The following is a 16,896-nucleotide window of genomic DNA, read 5'->3' as shown; positions in this document are numbered from 1 at the left end:
TTTTCCCGTGCTCAGCCCTGCAAGCTTGACGCATTCATTTCTGGACCATCATTTCTTTAATTAATTTTTTGAATTTAAGAGGAACGGAGGGGAGCAGGGAAGAGAGCGCCTGCGCTGCTGCGTGCCAGCTGCAGAACCGCTGGGGCTTATCAGCCTCAACAGCAGATCATGAGCTGGAAAATTTAACAGCTTTTAATTAACGTGATCTTGCCTGGTGCCTCTGTATTCCTGCTTGGATTCGCAGTTCCACCTTGGCCCCTGTTTCTTCCTTAGCAGCTGCTCTTTGGACTTGGCCATCAGAAATCAGTTGTATTTACAGAGCTGGGTTTGGGTCTCTGTCCCGTACCTCCTGCAAGGTATCTGCGGGGCCCGGAGGACCGCGGGCTCGGCCACACCGCTCTGCGAGAGCCCTGAATTAATCCCCGTATCACTAGATGGCGGCAATGCCCCGCATCAGCACCGCGGTGGCGGTGGGTGAGCTGCCGCCTCCGGGGAGCCCTCGTTCCTGACCATCCACCCAATGTTTCCGGGCCCGGGAGGAAACAAGGGTTCGGCCTTGCCTTTCTTCCCCTGGCTCTTCCCATATGCCCAAACCCTCTACATCATGCCCTCCACAAGTCTTTTCCATTACCATTCAGCTGCAGACAGGCCCAGCTCTTCCAGGACTCATTAATCTCTCTGCAAAGCCCCATTTAGAGCTGAGCAAGAGGAGGCACTGAGATGTCCCACAGCGAGACCCAGACAGGAGCCGTGGTGGCCAGGAGAGTCATCTAGGGCTGTAGCATTAGCCTGGAGCACCTCCTACCCCTGCAGTTGGTTGTGCAGAGACGTCTCCAGCCAGGTTGGAGCTCCCTGGAAGAAGTTGGATGGCCTCAGACAAGGCAAAGGCTGTTTGAGGCGGGGAAGCAGGTTCTTCTGGCTCACCCCACCTTATTCCTCAGATCCATCCTGAGGTTTTATCGCGCTCCTTCTAGTACAGTCTCTCCTCTCCTGCCTTCTGCTCCCTGCATCTCCATTTCCACGCTGAAGCCCAGTTATTGCCATGCAAAGGGTGGAAAAGATGCTAGAGCCACAGGCTGTCTGCTTTCGGGGGAACTAGGAATCAGGCCTGCTGCTCCATGGTGGTTCCCCCATGAAGACTCCTACTCTGAGTCTCCCCTTTCTTCTACAGACAAGGAAGAGACCCACAAATCCCATATCAGTAAAAGGCAGTAGAGAAGGAGTTATCACTCACCAACTCTTCTACAGCAGCTGCCCAAGTGGGCAGGCACCATGCTGTGAAGCTCACTCTGAAAGGTCTGAGCTGTCTCATCTGCAAGAGGACGACTACTGAGATGCAAATGGTGCTCAGATATTTGGGAATGGGAAAGACCGAACAGGACAGGCCCAAGTGGGTCTCTGGGGGCCTACAACCAAGACAGAAACTCAGAAAGGGGCACATGAAAATACCCTGTTGACCACTGAAAAGGTGTGACCCTCAGACAAAGCTATTAGTCCCACCGCTGGGAAGGGCGCAGTAGCTCAGTGCAGGCACAAGGCTGCCAGATGTTGGTGTTTGCATCACCACCTCTGGGGACAGCTGTTGTGTGGAGACCACGGCTCTCATAAGACCCCACCAGACTTGAACTCAGAATGTCACCATGGAGAGATCGACACAGACATGGTCAAACGGATGGACGGAGCCAGCTTTGACCACAGGGGTATCTTTCACCTTGCCGTCCTCAGTGGTGTAGTTGCCTTGCTCAGGAGCTAGCTCGTTTAAAGATCAAAAACTCCTTGGTTGCAATCAGGGCCAGAAGATGGCAGTTTCATGAAGACTCATCAGATAAGCCTGAATGACACAAAAAAGTCCCCCTTCTCTCCCAGTCCTGTCTCTCTCTCCTGCTAGCGAAAGAAACACGCTGTGCCTCAACCCGAGCTGCCCGGTGTTTGCAAACTGTACACAAACAAAGGCTTCCAGATCTATAAATGTCTGAACCAACTCTAGGCAGACCCAGTAAGCAGATGATAAGGATGTTTGGTATTTTGCAATGCCTTTTACTACTTTGTACAGAGTACGCTCCCAGTGGGAAGCATGTTATATTGTCTGAGAAAAAGTACATAAGCCTGACACTGGTGATAGATGAAGAGGTCCTTTGTCCCCTTCCCTCTCCTACACAGAAGTATGAACTTTCACAGTGAAAACAGGGGTGGTTCCAGGTAAAAGCTGTCATGTTTTGGTTGGAAACCAAAACACTTCAGTTTTGCCTTTCTCAGAGGTCAGCAGGCCCACATGCTGGTGAGGTTCAGGATCCACAGCAGCATGGGGAACTGTAGAAGTTTGCAGAGTGGGTCTGCAGCTGTACGCACAAACATGCATCCGGAATCATATGTTAATGCCTCATGTCAGGGAAATATAAGGCAGAAGTATACAGTTGCAAATGAAACAAAGTGCAAGAAGCTGCCTTTTGCGATGGTGAACATGGCTCTTCTCCCCTCTTTCTAAATCCAGTGTAAATTCTAGGTAACTCAGCTGACATGATCTCTGAGATAAGACTTCCGTGTGGGATGACACCTGTCCTCATATGCAAGTACAATAGACACGAACTTCCACCTTCACCTCTAGTGATCTGGCAGGGCAAGGAGCACCCACAGCTGAAACACCGCAGCAGGCGTGTCAGCCCTTTCACCACAGCTGGGTGTGACAGCAGTTCCTGCCATGAGGCATTTCACAATAGGCTCCAAGGACATCCGTGTGGTGGTTAGTTCTTGTAGACCAAAGTGCAAGACCCACTTGTAAAGGCAGAGCAGAAAGGGAAACGTGAGGATGAGATTGTGCAATGCTTGTTCCAGTGAGGGGATGTTGAAGATGCTCTTGACCAGAGAAGGTTGTGCAATTTGGTCCTACTATGTCAAAGATTGTATTAAACCCTAGGGCCAAATTTTATCTCAAAATCTGCACTCACACAGGAATACAGGCCCTATTGCCACCCACCAGAGACTTGACAAGGAGGATGTTTTTATGGCTAAGTAGTTACAGCATATCTGCTTCAAGAGCTTTCCCAGGTGACTTTGGGCAAGTCATTCAGTCTCTGTGTGCACTTGATCTTTATGCATAAAGGGGGAATACCTGTGCTCACAGAGGTGTTTTAAATACAGGTGTGGCCCATAAGCAACAGCACCAAGCAGGACATGGACTGTAGCAATCCTGGACTTTGTCGACAGCTTTGGTCTTACTTGCATTGTGTTCATTTCCTGGGGAATACCTCACTGGCAGCAAGCCCTGGAGAGGTGGTTTCTGGTGAAAACTCTAATGCTCTCAGGTGCCCATGCAATCTCTTACATTGCCCTCCTCACAGCAGTGTCGTATCTGAGCACTAAGCCACTGGTTTGTGCATCACTCCTGTGTCATTGTTTTCCCCAGCCGAGGAGTACCACCTGCTAGGGAAGGTCATAGGGGACTTTCTTTGGACCTTACATTTGTTTTAAATATGCATTGTGGTTGTACATTTAGCTTAGAAAGAGACAAGAACACTGGTCTTTGGCACAGAGCAACTGCATATTCACTTTGGAGCAGAAGAGGTTGACACTGGGGTGTCCCTTGATTCTTGCCTTTTATCCCTCTGTCTCAGCCAGGATCTCAAGGAATATTTTTCTCTGGCACTGAAGGGCTTTGCCTGTTTTGGAGGGTGTCCCTTTGTGCCAAAGGAGCGGAGATATCAAGGTGATTATCACCCTGGCGCGTGCGGCTCCTTTAGCTATCATGGGTGTGGGGCACCAAGTCAACTATATGACATCTATTAAAAGCCAGATTAAGGAATGGGACATTCATGCAGTGCACGTTTGTGATAGGATGGGTTGTACATCAGGACCCAGGTGCAAGTGGCAGGGCACACAGACACACGCTCCTCCTCACGCCTGTATGAGCCTGAGTAACTATCCTTGACTAACTACCTGTCATGCACTGTGAGCAGTCATTAAGTGAGCCTCCATGCTTGATAAATCAGGATCAAGGAGAAGGCCAGCCAATTGAAGAGGTGAGCACATGCCCAGAGTGACAGCCAGGTGTCTTTCCAGGATGGAGTTCATCTGACCGCTTGTAGGCCTTGATAAGCCTGCCGAAAACGGCAGCTCCTACAGAGTGCTGCCACTTGATAACACCTTCGATTAATGCCAAAATCCAGTGAAGGGCAGCCCTCGGCTCTTGTCATCTTATTACAAAGGTCCCAAAGGGAGCAAAGGCCCTGTAGTGCTTCTCCCAGGGCAAGGCAGCATGAGATTTTTTTGCTGCCTTCTTCATGGCTTATGAAGCTGGTTTGTCCCAAGGCAAGGAAACAAAATGTTGGGAAAGAAATGGAGCCATTAGCAGTTACATTCTTAAGTGAGAAAGATCTGGAAGAGCCCCCCAAAATGAAGTAGCGCAACATTTAGGTAGCGCAAATGTGGTTATCTCATTCTGCTTCACATGTTTGCAGTGCAGATGTCTCCATCTGAGCCGGGTACCCTAGGAGCCCCTGCAGCACAGTGGGGATAGGCAAGCCTTTTATTTGATCAAATTGAGACTTGTACCTTAGGATGCAAAGAATGGCACCCTCAGATTGCTTCCTCCTTTACTTATGGCCACAAGCAAAATAGCGCTGGTTAGCTGTTGGGTTACTGCTATAAGGCAAGACCTTAGCAGCAAAGGCCAGCTCTTCTGTAAGCGCTGCTCTCCAGGTAATCAGTGGCAAGCAAAGCTAAGGCAGCAAAAAAATCTCATGCTGCCTTGCCCTGGGAGAAGCACTACAGGGCCTTTGCTCCCTTTGGGACCTTTGTAATAAGATGACAAGAGCCGAGGGCTGCCCTTTGCTGGATTTTGGCATTAATCAGAGGTGTTATCAAGCAGCAGTACTCTGTAGAAGCTGCCGTTTTCGGCAGGCTTATCAAGGCTCTGATACTGGCATAATCTAATCTTAGACAATCTGAACTGGTGCTTGCACGTCTGCAACCTGAAAGTTACAGCTTGGAGCCAGCCAGCCTGATGCTGATTCCAGGAGACCATCAAGGCCATTTTAAAAAGAAAAAGAGAGAGAAAGCTGTGAATTGTGCCTTATTTCATGTCAGTGTTATCTTGGTAATGAAGCCCAATGAAAACCTAGTGGAAGCCAAGATGGGCAAAGGGTTTAAAGTAGCAGCAATGTCTATCCCCATGCCGTCTAACCTTTCAAAGCAACGCAGCCATGTGGCCTTCTAAAGAAACCTTTGTTCCTTGAAGTTACAAATAACCAGACCGAAGACGTGAAAACTGGGCAGGAGACCAAGCTGGGCAGGAGACCAACCAGAACAGAAATATGAAGACCCAAGCAGTAATATGGCTTGAGACACAGGGAAGTTCATGCAGTGGATCTGTGATTGACAAGCTGATGACCAAGTTCTTCAAAAATGGTTATGGGTTTGGGGATGCCCAACTGGCTCTGCACTAAAGGAACCCATGACAGAATCAGCAAAAGCCCTGGCTTGTAGCCCTTTGCTTTTTTGGCTAAGTAAATCCTAGTGCAGTGCCCAGTCCCAGCTTCCCAAAGCACTGAAGTGAAAGAAAAGGCTGCATGAAGTCTGGGGAGTCACTGGTAGGATAGATAAGAAGAGGCAAGAGAGGAGATGCAGAGGTGTGCAAAGGCTCTGCAAGGCTGTCAGGCACCCAGTCCTTGGCTGCAGCGAAGTGTCTCTCTCCATGCAGCACTGCCAGCTGTAAAGTCCCTTCTGGAGTTCAGAGCTCCAGAAATCAGAGCTTTGATTCAAACTGGAAGGGGCAGAAAAAGGGTTTTTTTCCACAGTAGCCCTGAAGCCAGATCTCTTGGCCAGCCCCTGCAACAGCCAGGTTCATGGGGACACCACTCAGCCAGGGGAGAGTCAAAATCCTGTCCCCTATGATAATGCCCAAATTGTCAGGCTGCAGGACATGTGAGATGGTGGTTTCTCAATCCCCATGGAGAAAGGCCTTTTGCTGGACAAAGGATACACACGCACTCATCAGGTTCCTGAGAAAAAGAGGAAAAAGATTGAATGTTATTCCCCACTTAGAGGGAGACCTGGGTTCCATCTCTGCCCTGATGGACACTCAGACACAAGTGCTTAATTCATTAGAGCCAGGCCTGGGAGAGGGTGAGGGAAGGTGATCACAGCCTGCAACTTCTCCAAGAGCAGGTACAAGGATGATGGACCCAAGCTCTTTTTGGTAACGGCAGATGATATAAGAAGAGGCAATGGCCACAAACTGCACTTTGAGAGGTTTGGGTGAAGAGGACAATATGTTCTTCAACAGGTGGGTGGTGCAGCCCTGGGACGGGTACCCCAAGAGGCAAAGGAGGAGGGCGTCAAGACTGGCCAGACAAAGCCACGGCTGAGCAAATCTCGCATCAGCAACAGTCGTGCTTGGAGCAGGAGATTGAGTCAGAGACCTCCAGAGGTCCCTCCCGACCAGCATTACTGGGGACACAGAGAATTTGGTACCTCCATGGCTAGAAGGGAGCTGAGAAGTTTTGCATGTCCATATCATTGATTCAGGTGCAAAAAGCAGAAATGGCACGCTTGGATCCTTTCATGTAGCAGCTTCTAAGATCCTAAGCTTTATTTTCAAAGCGACTTAAACTCCAAGGAGCCTGTTGGCTTTCTGCAAGACAGAGCCTCGTCAATAATTTTTGAAAATGATCTGAGCCTTTTCTCTTTTTACAGAACAGATCCAGGTTTTAGGCTACGGATCAAGTTTTAATCAAACCGTCACCTGGCAGCCTTGTGATAATTCAAATCAGGTGCAATTTCTTGACCCTGGAAAGTTAAAATGACCTCATGTTTAAAAAGATCCTGTATTCTGATGGGGAGATGTACAAGTATTCTGAACTTTGTTATTGAGATTAAGTTTATCTTACCTGCCATTTGCTCAGCAAGCCTGGCTAGATAATAATTACCCTGGCCAAATTTCATTCAGTGAGGGTTTCTTCTCCTTTTTCATAAGTACTTCTGCATGTCTTTACTAGGGGAAATAAAAGAACGTGAATCCACTGAGCACTTGGCGACAAAACAGAGAGATTTTATTTTTGATCATTGATAACTGTAAGTAAATTATAACAAGTATCAGTTGGTTGCATTTCCAAACTTGCCAGCAGTAATCACGATAAACAGCTCAGAGACATCCAAAGGAGAATGAATCCTGCTGGAGCACACACCAAGAGCAGACGATATTTCTCCAGAATCCTACCCATCTAAGTGTACTCACTGTCTGCTTCTACTACTCCTACCTCCATCGCCCATACTTACCCAACACACTAAAGTTAGAAGCATAGTTATCATATATCTCTCCACAATAAATGAGAAGAGGAGGATACCTGCAGAAAACAACTTAGATCTGAAGTGGGGTCAATTATATCATGAGTTGCCCATTTCTGCTGACAACCAAGAGAATCCTTGGACAATTATTTAACATTGGTGGGAGACACCTAGACCTTATGAGACTGGCCTACCCAGGGGAAGTTCTCACCCAATTCCCAATGATTTTCTAAGTGGTTCAGCTAACTACATTAAGCATCACATAGACTGAAGTGTTTGGTTACAGTTATTCCACTTAAATCAAGGTTTGTTCCAGAGTTTCACTGTCTCAGTCAGCAAACTCAATTGCTAGCTTCATTTTCACAGCTCAGCTCCTAGCTATCTTAGTGCAGGGAACACTAAAGTCTTACACCAACCAGTAAGTAATAAGATCAGCAAAAACATTTCATGCCTGGTTTAAAAGACAACTTCCCCATTTTGAGTCTAGGGGAAGAAATTTCCAGCTTGGATGTAAATGCTGGAATGGCATGATGTTTGGAAATACCAAAGTTTGGAATGTTTGAAATGATGAAGAAAGCCTTGATGCTTTTCCAGACTTGCATTTAAACTGTTTTTTTTGTTTCGTCAACCATTTCAAAGTGTGTGGGCCAAAACCTGGGAGGTTTGCAGAGTCTTTTCTCAGGCCAAAGTCCCACCAGCAGTGTGAGGCTTGGTGCCTGCACGTCCTTTCAAGATGAGCGTGCATCTGGCAGGGGAAGCCTATGCCAGGGGCATCTGCGGGGGCTGGGATGTCAGGCTGGGGAAAACTCCAGGTGCTGCTTGAGGCACCTAAAATTGGATTCATTTTGCCTAATATTAATTGTTTGCAATTGACCCAGGCTTCTTTTATAGAGGCTGGAGGGAGACAGGGAGCCCTGGGACACTGCTTATGACGTGTCTCTCCTTTGGCTCATCTAGACGGGAGCTCAGAGGCAGTCCTTGTGCTGCACATGGCTGAAATTAGATGAGAAAAGTCCCTCCCTACTGGTTTAGAGGCCACCCCTTCTCTCCAGCCTGCATGTGAGAATGGGTGAGAGTTGGGCGCCTGCCCCGGCAGTGGGACATGGTCAGATGCGGTTGGTCCAGGAGCATGTCTCACTGAGCAGTGAATGAAACTGGAACTGCAGGCTGCTATGACGGCAGTGTAAATATATTCCCATGGTTAACGTACCACAGGGCATTGGGAGTACTGAGCTCCTAAATGAGTCAGAGGCAAAAATATTCAGGTAGCTTTTCACGTTCGTATATGCAAAGGAAGAGTGAGAGTCCTTGGGGACCCAAATTGTCTGTGGGAGCAGCCCGAGGCCCATGGCACAGACACTCAAGAGGCACACGTGTGGTCTCAGGTAGCCCATGCTGGGTGCACGTCATCTGGAGAGAGACGGGACCTGCTGGCTCTGGCTGCCGCAGAGCGGTTGGCCTTGGGTCCACACTGCCCTCGGAGGTGGCCGGGCCCCAGCTGAGATCAGACTCACACCGTGCACATGAAGGAGGCATTGCAAAGGGCCTGTGTGGCACTACAGCCCATCATGACTCCAGGGGTGCTCACCCACACTGCAGGGAGGGGGAAAAAAATAAAAATCCTAAGGTGACGTAATTCCTATTGGAAAGAGCAGAGGGGAAAGCAGCCCAGAGAAAGCGCTGACTCAGCAATGCTCCAGGTGCTCGGTGAACTCGGCTCGGCACCCAGGGGCTCCTTCCCCCTCCGGACACCCCTGCACCCTCCCCAGCAGCAGGAGCTTTCCCTGCCCTGCCTCTGTGAGCAGCAGCCAGCTGTACTAATTACCTAGAAATCGAGGCTGAATCTCGACGCAGCAGTGTCTCTTGCCGCAGCAGAGGGAGCAGAGGGAGAGCGTCCCGGGAGGTGGGGGAGAGGGGAGAGTGCTGGCGGTAGAGCTGGGCGGTAACTTTTCATTGCAAAACTGTCTGGCTGTTGTCTGGGGAGAGAGGAAGGAGACAGTTTTTGTTTTGTTTTGTTCTGTTTTCTGACAGAGCAGCATCTCCAGATTAGAGGGAGCCAGGCACGAAACCTGGGGTTTCACTAAAAGAAAAAGCAAAGAAGGGGGAGAATGGAAGAACTGCAAAGAGGAGAAGGCATATGGGCCAGAAGGGAAAAGAAACATCAGCTGATAGCTTTGGGAGAGAGGAGGAATTCACTGGACAACAAGGGAGAAGTGCAAGTGAGAAGCCAAGCTCGGCGGGTCCTGGCCCAGAGGGTGGACACTCGGAGGAAGCACAGAGAGCTGGGATGCTTGGCCATGAGGGCACATTGGGAAAGGAGCCCAGACCCAGGTCTTGCCTTGGATGGATGAAAAAAGTGCAGTCTGGAGACTCCTGATGCAGTATCTGCAAGAAATGCAGCTATGAGGGAAGAGATGCTTCGTCGGTAGATGAGTAACTGTGCCTGCTCTGGGGAAAGAAGATTAGAGGGACTTTTAGCAGTGACTCCTCATGACAGCCTTGGCTCAATCACTAATGGCACCAGTGCGTTTATCCATGCCAAACCCCATCGTGGAGGCAAGGGCAGAGGGATGGAGCCTGAACTCAAAATGCGTTCTTCAAGTTGGAGTAGATCAAGTCCAGGATTTGATTTTGCCTCCTGTTTTTTCATTAGGGGACCATAATGATTTTGTGACTAGTGCTACATATCCCTGGATTATACCAAAGCCCACAGCTAAAGAGGACTGCAAGACATCTGCAGGAGTGTCAGTCTCTGCACTCTGCCAGTGCGCAGCCAGTATTTTTTGTGCCAGTGTTAAAGACTTAGCGTGTGCACATCAGCAAATAGAGACACCAATGGTGTCAGCGCCAGGGGCCACCATCTTTCACCACTTTCTGCTCTTCTGGATGTGCATTTCCAGACTACAAGCTGATTAGATGATTTGGCTCGTTCCTCTGATAACCAGTCTCTCTGTACAGTTTTTTTCCCCCGTTTGTTTATGGATGCCACGTTGCTTCCTCCATAAAACAGGTTTATGGGACGTTCCCTGCCACCACATCATAAGTCAAGATCTGTAAAATATAGAGCAATTTATCACTGACCATTGCCCAGTCGTATGTTAATGTTTGAACACAGCCATAAAAGAATTACATCATCTCACCTCTGACCAACTTTTAGGGCAAAAGGTCCTTATAAAACCAAGCTCTGCTTGCCAGCAAGGCATCTTCTCTTGTGTTGGGAGCACGGAGAGCCTTTCCATCATGAGCTTCACTGGAAAGTATGAACTCCAGTCCCAGGAAAATTTTGAACCTTTTATGAAAGCCCTCGGTGAGTGTCTGATCCGTGTGTCTACATGTGTCATGTGCTGCTTGTGCCTATGTAGCTTCCACTGGTATTTGGAACAATCTAATTGTGTATATGTGTTGATGATATAGGTTGAAAATGCTTCTCATTTCATATTTCTGTCTGTCACCTTACAATGCTAAGGGTTTGTTTTTGTTTTTTTTTTAATGCATGTGCATGGAGATATCATCTCAAAATACAGAAGAGAAAGCATCTTTCTCACTGATGGTTGGGGTTCAAGAGACTCTGGGTGACATTCTTCAGCTTGCATGAAAACGGTCCCAGCAGTCTCTGCAGCCAGGGGTCAGATCAGCGACTGCAGCAGACTGCTGCGAACACGTGCCAAGCCAGTAGGACGCGGCTGGCTTCGGGCAGTCACAGATCTGTTCCATCAGGCTGTGAAATATGAGAGTGAGCAGCCCACCTCTCAGCCCACTGTGCTGCCACTCTGTGATGGGGCAAGTCTCCAGACTCCACCATTCATCAGAAAAATAGTCTGCTTGTTTAGACGCTTAATGATGGACATGGCTAACTAGATTGCCAGGGAACGGGCTCCTGCAGGTAGTCAGGAGGGGTTCGCACTACTTCTGCAGGAGAGGCTCTATGTGTCAGATCAGCTTCAGGACCTGGGAGAGGACTTGAGTCACCTAGTTCAGAGGGACCCTGAATCTCATCACAAAAACACCTGGTTCCCTCCTTCTGCCTTGATTTATTCTGTTTTGTCTGCTTGCTTCGCTCTCCACACTCAGTGAGGGAAGGAAAACAGGGTTTCTTCTTTCCCTTTGATGACTGGCCAAAGGAGATGATAGCTGTTCTGCTCTCAGCCAACTCCTTCACACAAAGTCCTGGATGACAGATTTTGTTATGCTTCCACCCCAGCAGACTCAGGGCTGTATGGCTGCCAAGGAGCTGTCACCCTGACAAGGCTTTTCCACACTAGAGTAGAAACCGTCCCAGCCGGGGGTCCCACAGGCCCTCAAATCCTGCTTTTCATTTGGCTTCCCCCTCTGGCAGCAGCAATCTGCCCACTGACAGCTCTAATGTCCATCTAACGGCCCTTGTTTCTGGCCAGGGCTTCCCGACGATCAGATCCAGAAGGGCAAGGACATCAAGAGCATCTCAGAAATCGTGCAGAATGGGAAAAAGTTCAAGGTCACTGTGACCACTGGCAGCAAAGTGCTGACTAACGAGTTCACCATCGGGGAAGAGTGCGAGATGGAGATGTTGACAGGAGAGAAGGTCAAGGTGAGTGATCAGCCCTCCATCTGCCCATGCTGTGAGTGCTCGGGTACATTAAATTTCCCTTCCAGACATTCCCCCTACACTTGGGTCAAAGGAAAACGCTGAATGACCAGATCACAGGTATTGAAGCTGACAGTGGGCAGAGACCTGGGTAATTCCCCAGCCTAGTTTTGTCCCTTGCAGTTTGCATGCATGATTGATAGAGTGGAAGGAGGGCTGAACCCTGAAACCAAGTCTGGGGCTGTGACACCCGGGGCTCTTCTCCTTGCAAGTCCTCAGCAAGTCTTCTAGGTGCACATTTTCAGGCAGAGCAGGTCCATTTCAGAGCAACCTCTTTGAGAAACTTGGAGCCTGAGACTCTGAGGTTTCTACCTGCCCCGTTAGCTTTTACCAAACACCGTACAAACTCCCCACTCAGCACCTCTGCAGACATGGTCTTGCATTTCTAAAGCTATTTTATTAGCCAGTTTAGAAAACACTGGCTGTGACTACAAAAGTTCTCAAAGATTTGAGGTGAGAAAGGTTTGATTTTCCATCACATTGCAACATGAAGCATCCCTCCCATCTTCATTTTGTTGACTTAAAGGTGGTGTAAGAAAGAGAGCCAATGAATCGTAAAACAATAAATCTGTCCTTTTAAGTCCTAGAGGCTCTTATCTTGTCTGGTAGCCTTTTTCACTGCTCCTGTTTACACTGGGTGAGAGGATTTGGCAAGGTGAGGATTTATCACCCTGGAAATTGGGTCAGCTCCAGTTCCTGGACAATTGTTTAAAGTGGTTCATAAAATGTCAAGACCGTGCCACTGGCAAATACTGCCTCTCATTTCAGCCTCAGGAGAAGATGATATTGCAAGGGCTTTTGAAAGCAAAGAAATGGCTTGGAGGATCAGGCCCTGAGAGCCTCAAATGCCATATTATGATTTTCAGCATCGCTGAAGTTCCTAACACATGAGTTAGGGGAGAACGGCTATTGTAAGAGTTTTATCTTCCAGAAATGAGCAGTTAGAGTGCAGATGAATATGTCTTATAGCTGCACAGACAGATGGACAGAAATGTTTTTTGTCATTTTTTTTTTAACTTGAGTAATTTTAATAATGAGTGATGGCTGCCCTGGGGGTGTCGGTGCTGGCTGGAGTCTTTGTAGACCTGCAACTCCTGTCAGACGAAGACTCGGTGGAGGTGCCCATCCCCCTGAGAGCTTTCCAGACGTGGCTGCATTTCTTTAAGCTCGTTATCTTGTCCCCCAGCTTGATTTAGACTAGCTCCAGCCTCACATTGCTGCACAGCTTCCCATCCCACTCCTGAAGGAGGGTGCTGCAGCAGTATGCAATAGGCAGGCCACGGAGAGGAGATGATGTGGCACCCATCTGAGCCCCGGGCCCAGCTCAGGTGACTCCACAGATCTTCACTTTGAGGTGTGCAGGCCCTCTTGGTCCGGGTGCTGAATGAGCCTCTGGTGGAAAGGGAGACACTGACCCAAGGAGCCCCAGGGCTGCACGGAGACACCAGCATTGCTGGGTGTGAAGAGCCTTCCTTCTCCTCCCCAAACTGGTGTGCCAGCATGATGCCAAGGCTGGCTGCTCCAGCATCTCATGGTGCAGGAGCTGTGAGTGGGTCCCAGTCCAGAGGGGAGAGAGGTAGAAACAGTGGCAAATTTGCACCCCTGTCATAGAAGGCCAAAGTAAACATCCATACCCTTGCTGTGTTGCAGTCACCAATAGCACAACCCTCTCTCCTCATCCTCCTGGGAAAGCCAAAATCACAGGGAAGCAGCACCCTGCAAGCAGCCTGCACAGGGCATGGTGGCAGCTCAGTGATGATGGGGAAGGACAAAGGACAGGAGCTGAAATGGTCTCCATCAATAACATTAATGTCTCTGTCTCCCCCCCTTCTGCCAGGCTATTGTGCAGATGGAAGGTGACAACAGGCTGGTGGCAAACCTGAAAGGGCTGAAATCCGTCACTGAACTCAACGGAGACATCATCACCCATGTAAGTACAGAAGAAAGGGGCAGTGGCATCAATAATGGTGTATACAGCTGCCTTCAGGGGTCCCGATGGAGCCAACAACTACTACCCTAGAGTAATGCTGAGGACCTCAATGAAGTGTTAAAGACTAGCACGTGCTAGCATTGTGGGTCTGAAGCCTAGGCTGGCCTGGTGGACAGGTGCTGAAGGCGGTTTTTGTGTAGTCTGATGCACAAGGTACTCTCCGAGTCCCCAGCAGGCATTGACATTTGATCATGTTCTCACCCTAAGGTATGGATTTGTGGCTGGACATGACACTTCTACATAAGAGAGGTGTGGCAGACTGATCTCAGATAAGGGATGCCAAATTATCCCTATTTACTTTGGGTTGTTCATTAATATAGCCAAAGCTTTAATAACTCCGTTTGTAGGAGATAGATTGGGGACCAGTCCTGTCTTCTGATGTGCAGGATCAGATCCTTTCTATGCAGAGTTTGCAGCCATGCACAATGAAAAGCTAATGCTTTGCATTTGTTTTGTAGATCATGACCATGGGAGATCTCACCTACAAGAGAATCAGCAAGAGAATCTAGAAATCCTGTGCATGCTTAGCATTTTACTGTGTAAAATATGTCCATTAAAGTCAAATTTATATTAAAGACCTTTTCATTACTATCATCAGCCTCTTCATTGTGGCTATAGGGAAATGACGTAATTTTTGAGCGTGTGTTGTAAGAGCTGCCTGGGCCATGGTGCCTATCCTTCACACATATCTGTGCCCCAACTGGTAGAAATTGGGCAACAGGCTCCGCAGAGGCTGTGCATCCATCGGTAGAAGGGCAGGGCCAGGGCACAGGCTCAGCCCCCGGTGTGAGACGTCCATGTCATTTATCTGGCAGCACGGATGTGCTCTGGGCTGGCGAGCACCCTGCCAGCCCGCCCCAGGACAGGCACCGGCGCCCACCGAGGAGCCGTCCTGCAAGCTGGTACATCCCAGCTGCCCTGCCGGGATGGAGGGAGGAGCGCCCGCCAGGCGTAGGGCCAGGGAAAGGGCTCTGGCCCGTTTTATTAAAGACGTGGCCCAATGTGGCCACAAGGTGACTGACGGAGCCAAGGCACAGGGCAGCTGAAGGTGGTGGATGGCTGGAGACAGTGATGTGACAGCGATCCTGAGGTTGTTTTGTTCCTGTCTGGAAAGTCAGGCTGGCTGGGCACAGGGTGCCTTGGGGTAGGATGAGTGTGGGAGGATTTGGGGAATCTCGGCAGCTGTCCCCATCCTCACACCTCTGCCCAGACAGCAACAGGACTCAGCCCTGCAACCCTGGGTGCCTCCAGGCACCCCACTGCCACCTCCTCCTCATTCTTTCCCACTGGCTGGAGGGCCCTGGATGCTCCTTGGGTGTTAAGTGTGTGTTTCGCTTCAAACTGTGCCTGGTAAATTGGGTTACTGGAACTGAACTCCTTCTTCAGGGCTGAAATATAGGTTTTCTCTCCCAGCAGAAGAATGGCGCTGGTTGCTCACAGGAGCCACACAGTCATCTCTGATGCTCTTGCTAGTACCCCCCAGGGCATTGCTCTCTGGCAGGCTGGATGAAGATGGGGTTTTCTGACACTCGGGGAGAGGAAATTCTTCATTGGTAGCAGCCATTTCCAAACTGTGTGCTTGGAGGCTAACTGGGAATCTTCACTGGGAAATGGGTTTACAGTTGATGTAATATATCTAGTTGGGATGATGTTCTCAAACTTCTCAAAGCTGAACAGGATGTTAGGAAAACAATACAAGTGCCTCCCCACCTCATTCTGCAACCCTAACACGTCCTATTAAAGGACCAATTTGTGCATCTCTCCCATCACTCCTGTCTCCTCAGAGAAGGTTTTCATGCTGCAGGGAGAAGTGATCCTCATGTTGGGAACTGAATCATTAGGGCTTGATAGACTGGATGTCAGATAGGCATTCATGAATAAACAGCATCTAAAGAACAGATGTTGGACTCCTGTGAACACATCTTGGATCTGGAGCAGCATCAGCGAAATCACTGAGAAATGACAATGAGAAAAGCCCTCACTTTGTTTTCTTGCTTTCCTGCTGAGGAATAGGTAGAGGATTCTTGAACAAATGATCACTTTTCCTCTCTTGGCTGTCACTGAAGGTCTGGAGCAAACCTGCTGGACTTTGAGATGGATGGGCAGATGGCAAACACCTTTTTTATTTAAAAATCCAGGCTTTAATGTTGGGGGCAGGGGGCCGTTCCAACCAAGAAGCAGAAGTCTTCAGTGACATAACCTGCTAATGACATTACACAGAACACATCAGTCCCCGGATGAAATCAGAACACGGCCATGGTGGGAGCGCTGTCTGCAGAGGAGGGTGGATTTATGGTTTTACCTGCAACACCTCATATGTTACAATAAGGATAAAGGACATACTGGTGCTCATAGGAGCCTAGGTAAAGCCAGAGCCTTCAGTTTATGGCACCTTGCCATTCCTCTTCCATTTGGTGAAAAACACATGGTGGAACCCTTAGCTGCCCCCATAGCCACAGCCCACATGCCCCTCATCGCTCTGCTCCTGCCACTGCTTGGCCTGTGGGCTGCCTGGCAGACTATGCCATCATGTCTGTTGCAGGACCCACCTCAGCACTCGTCTTCAACAGTCGTGTAAGTACAAGGCTCAAACGCAGTGGTAGCAAAGCAGAATCCAGTTGAAAACAGTCTGGTCGACCAGCGTGAAAGGGGACTAACCCTATCAGAATAACAACACTGGAGCTGGGTGAGGAGCAGGAGCTGTGGTGAGGTGGAGCAGTGGGCAGTGGTCTCTCTCCCCTTTACCGACAGCACAACAAGCAGTCCCCAAAGAAACCTGTCAAGCAAAGGCTCAGCTTCTCCTGCCCTCTAGTTAGTTTAGGTTGGCACTCCTCCGTTTCTCTGGCTGGTCTCTTGTAGAGCATGAAATTGGATTCATAGTGTCCTAGACTGCTTTGACCCTCTTCTCTCTCCCTAGGGTTTCAGCCATTGCCTATAGACCTTTACTAAGCTCAGATGGCTGGCCACTGGCAGCCAATCCATTTATTATCCTTTTTTACTC

The 16,896-nt window shown here is 49.1% G+C and overlaps 1 protein-coding gene across 1 annotated transcript; it reads left to right on the top strand.

Annotated features, from left to right (window-relative positions):
* The first annotated feature begins 10,495 nt into the window (after nt 1–10,495).
* Nucleotides 10,496–14,562, top strand: FABP1 (fatty acid binding protein 1). Its single transcript, XM_013943183.2, has 4 exons — nt 10,496–10,588; nt 11,676–11,848; nt 13,743–13,835; nt 14,354–14,562. The coding sequence occupies exons 1-4, from the start codon at nt 10,522–10,524 to the stop codon at nt 14,402–14,404; spliced, it is 384 nt and encodes a 127-aa protein (XP_013798637.1). The 5' UTR covers nt 10,496–10,521; the 3' UTR covers nt 14,405–14,562.
* Nucleotides 14,563–16,896: the final 2,334 nt, after the last annotated feature.

The sequence above is a fragment of the Apteryx mantelli genome, chromosome 5, assembly GCF_036417845.1.
Source record: "Apteryx mantelli isolate bAptMan1 chromosome 5, bAptMan1.hap1, whole genome shotgun sequence".
NCBI classification, from domain to species: Eukaryota; Metazoa; Chordata; class Aves; order Apterygiformes; family Apterygidae; genus Apteryx; species Apteryx mantelli.
Note: the sequence above shows the minus strand (reverse complement) of the source record. Positions and strands in the feature narration are given on the sequence as shown.

Bases quoted from the DNA above. Each gene is read 5' to 3' on its own strand.
- FABP1 (XM_013943183.2), top strand. From the start codon at position 10,522: ATGAGCTTCACTGGAAAGTATGAACTCCAGTCCCAGGAAAATTTTGAA. The intron at 10,589-11,675 runs GTGAGTGTCTGA...GTTTCTGGCCAG, and splicing joins ACCTTTTATGAAAGCCCTCG to GGCTTCCCGACGATCAGATC. The intron at 13,836-14,353 runs GTAAGTACAGAA...TTTGTTTTGTAG, and splicing joins ACGGAGACATCATCACCCAT to ATCATGACCATGGGAGATCT.